This window comes from Buceros rhinoceros, unplaced genomic scaffold (assembly GCF_000710305.1).
Source record: "Buceros rhinoceros silvestris isolate BGI_N320 unplaced genomic scaffold, ASM71030v1 scaffold15077, whole genome shotgun sequence".
NCBI lineage: Eukaryota > Metazoa > Chordata > Aves > Bucerotiformes > Bucerotidae > Buceros > Buceros rhinoceros.
In genome coordinates, this window is record NW_010420577.1 from 64,274 (window position 1) to 66,151 (window position 1,878).

A 1,878-nucleotide genomic window follows, 5' to 3' on the forward strand; every position below is an offset into this window, starting at 1 on the left:
AGTGTTCTGTGGGTGTCTTCTGCAATGTTTTGAATAATACTGAGGCCGTCAACTACAAATGACAGAAGTACAATCAATTTGAATTTGTAAAACTTTTTACCAGATTCTCTGTTTTCCTGGTTTATATCTGTTTCCTTGTCTCCATTTTTACCTTGTGGGCTAATCTGTACTCAGAGGGTGACAACCCTGAAATGTTGTAATTTAGCTGCTCACTGGCACCACTGAGAATCCCACAGCAGCAGCTGGGGGTAATACAGAGTTCGTATTTTCACAGCATGGGCTCTGCTGCTCTCCCCAAAAGAAAGAGGAGACAACGAGGCCATCTGTATGGGCCGTTAGAAATGAAGAGAAGGAAATAAGTCACAATCCTGACGTATCTGTTTAAACAGAAACTGACAGTTCAGACTTCGCTAACCACTATGTTATTTTGTTAAATACCAATGTTTTATGTGCATTTTTATTTTCTTGAAAATCTAGCTTCTGACAAATCACTATGAGCAGTGCTGGAAATATTATTGTCTGCCTTCAGGAATGGGAAGCTATGGAATTGCGGCAGAAGAAGAGTTACATTTAACTGAAAAACTTTTCTGGGGCATATTTGATTCCTTGTCTCATAAGGTAATGACATAATCGCATTACAGCATGGGATAACTAGAAAAACATTACAACGATCATTTGCTGTGCCAAGTGCAGAAAGTTCCTATTATAACAATTCTTTCACCTCGTGTGGGAGAGATGACAGTGAATGCTTTTAATGAAGTAACTTTCCAATGAAAAATTGAATATGAGTCTTGAAAGATTCTCTCCAAACTAATGAAATGTCAAATCTTTGTCTTGATATACCCATGTAGCCCTACCCTAGTAACGAGGCACGTTGCTTGCTACGCTAACAAGTCAGTGGTTTCTCCTCTCCTAGCTTAGCTCTGTTAACCTTTTAGAAATATTTTTTACTGACATAAAATTAATTTTAAGAGCTGTATGCGTCTGCATGTCGAACTGTTGGTGTACGCACAGTAAATTCACATTGTCTGTTTTCAGCCATGCACTTGTATTTTGTTTTCTAGTTCCTGCCAGCTTAAGAAGTATGATGCAACACTCTTAGGAATAGATGTTTTTTCCATTTTACTGTGTGATTGTGGGATTTTTTTCCCTTTTTTTTTTCTCTCAGTAAGAAAAGGTTACACTTTTGATAGCAGAATTCTATTCACGGAGTAAATGCTTTCTTTACTTGATTGGGCTCAAAAATCAGGTTCTCAGTATGACACAATAATGAATTTTTTCATTGCATCTGCTGTTCCAGCTTTAATTAACAGATTTAGTTGATTGCTTCTCTAGGCGTTCTGATTTATAGTGTGGAAATGAACAAGGACTCTGCATTATTCGAAAATGACTTTTTAAGCCTTGTTCGTATTTGATTTTAGTGACATTTGCTCTCTTACTGCTGTCACAAGTGCAAGGAGTGTCAGGCGGGACTGACACAATGCGATGTTTCCAATTAGCGTGTCTTGCCTTTTTGCAGATAATTGAAGATACGTTTCTGCCAATGTTGGTGGCCTTCTGTAATAGCATTTTCATTTTTCTCTAAATGGTTGTTATTCCAAGCAAAGCAGAGTTGCGTAAATCTGCTGAGCTACAATATTCTTCATTCTTCTGTTTTGTAGTGGGATATTTTCGTATTTTCAGGGCTTCCAGCTGTTTAATGGAAGCAATTTACCCTGTGATCTCACTGCTTTTGTTTGTGCCGCGCACACTAAAGAATGTTGCAACAAAACTAGTAAAAGCCTCAAAAATTTTAGGCATTCTGCTTGCTGCAGCATATAGTCTTTCTATTTCTAATAATGATGCAAGAGAAATATTTTTCCAGTGTAAAATGTTTTC

General features: G+C 37.4%; 1 protein-coding gene across 1 annotated transcript in view; it reads left to right on the forward strand.

Moving 5' to 3' along the window:
* Positions 1–1,878, forward strand: part of RYR3 (ryanodine receptor 3) — a gene marked incomplete at both ends in the record, with an annotated part of 117,924 nt that overhangs the window by 63,099 nt on the left and 52,947 nt on the right. Inside the window, one exon of the mRNA XM_010139358.1 lies at positions 478–618. Coding sequence (XP_010137660.1) covers positions 478–618 — 141 coding nt within the window. The remainder of the gene's footprint in view (positions 1–477; positions 619–1,878) is intronic.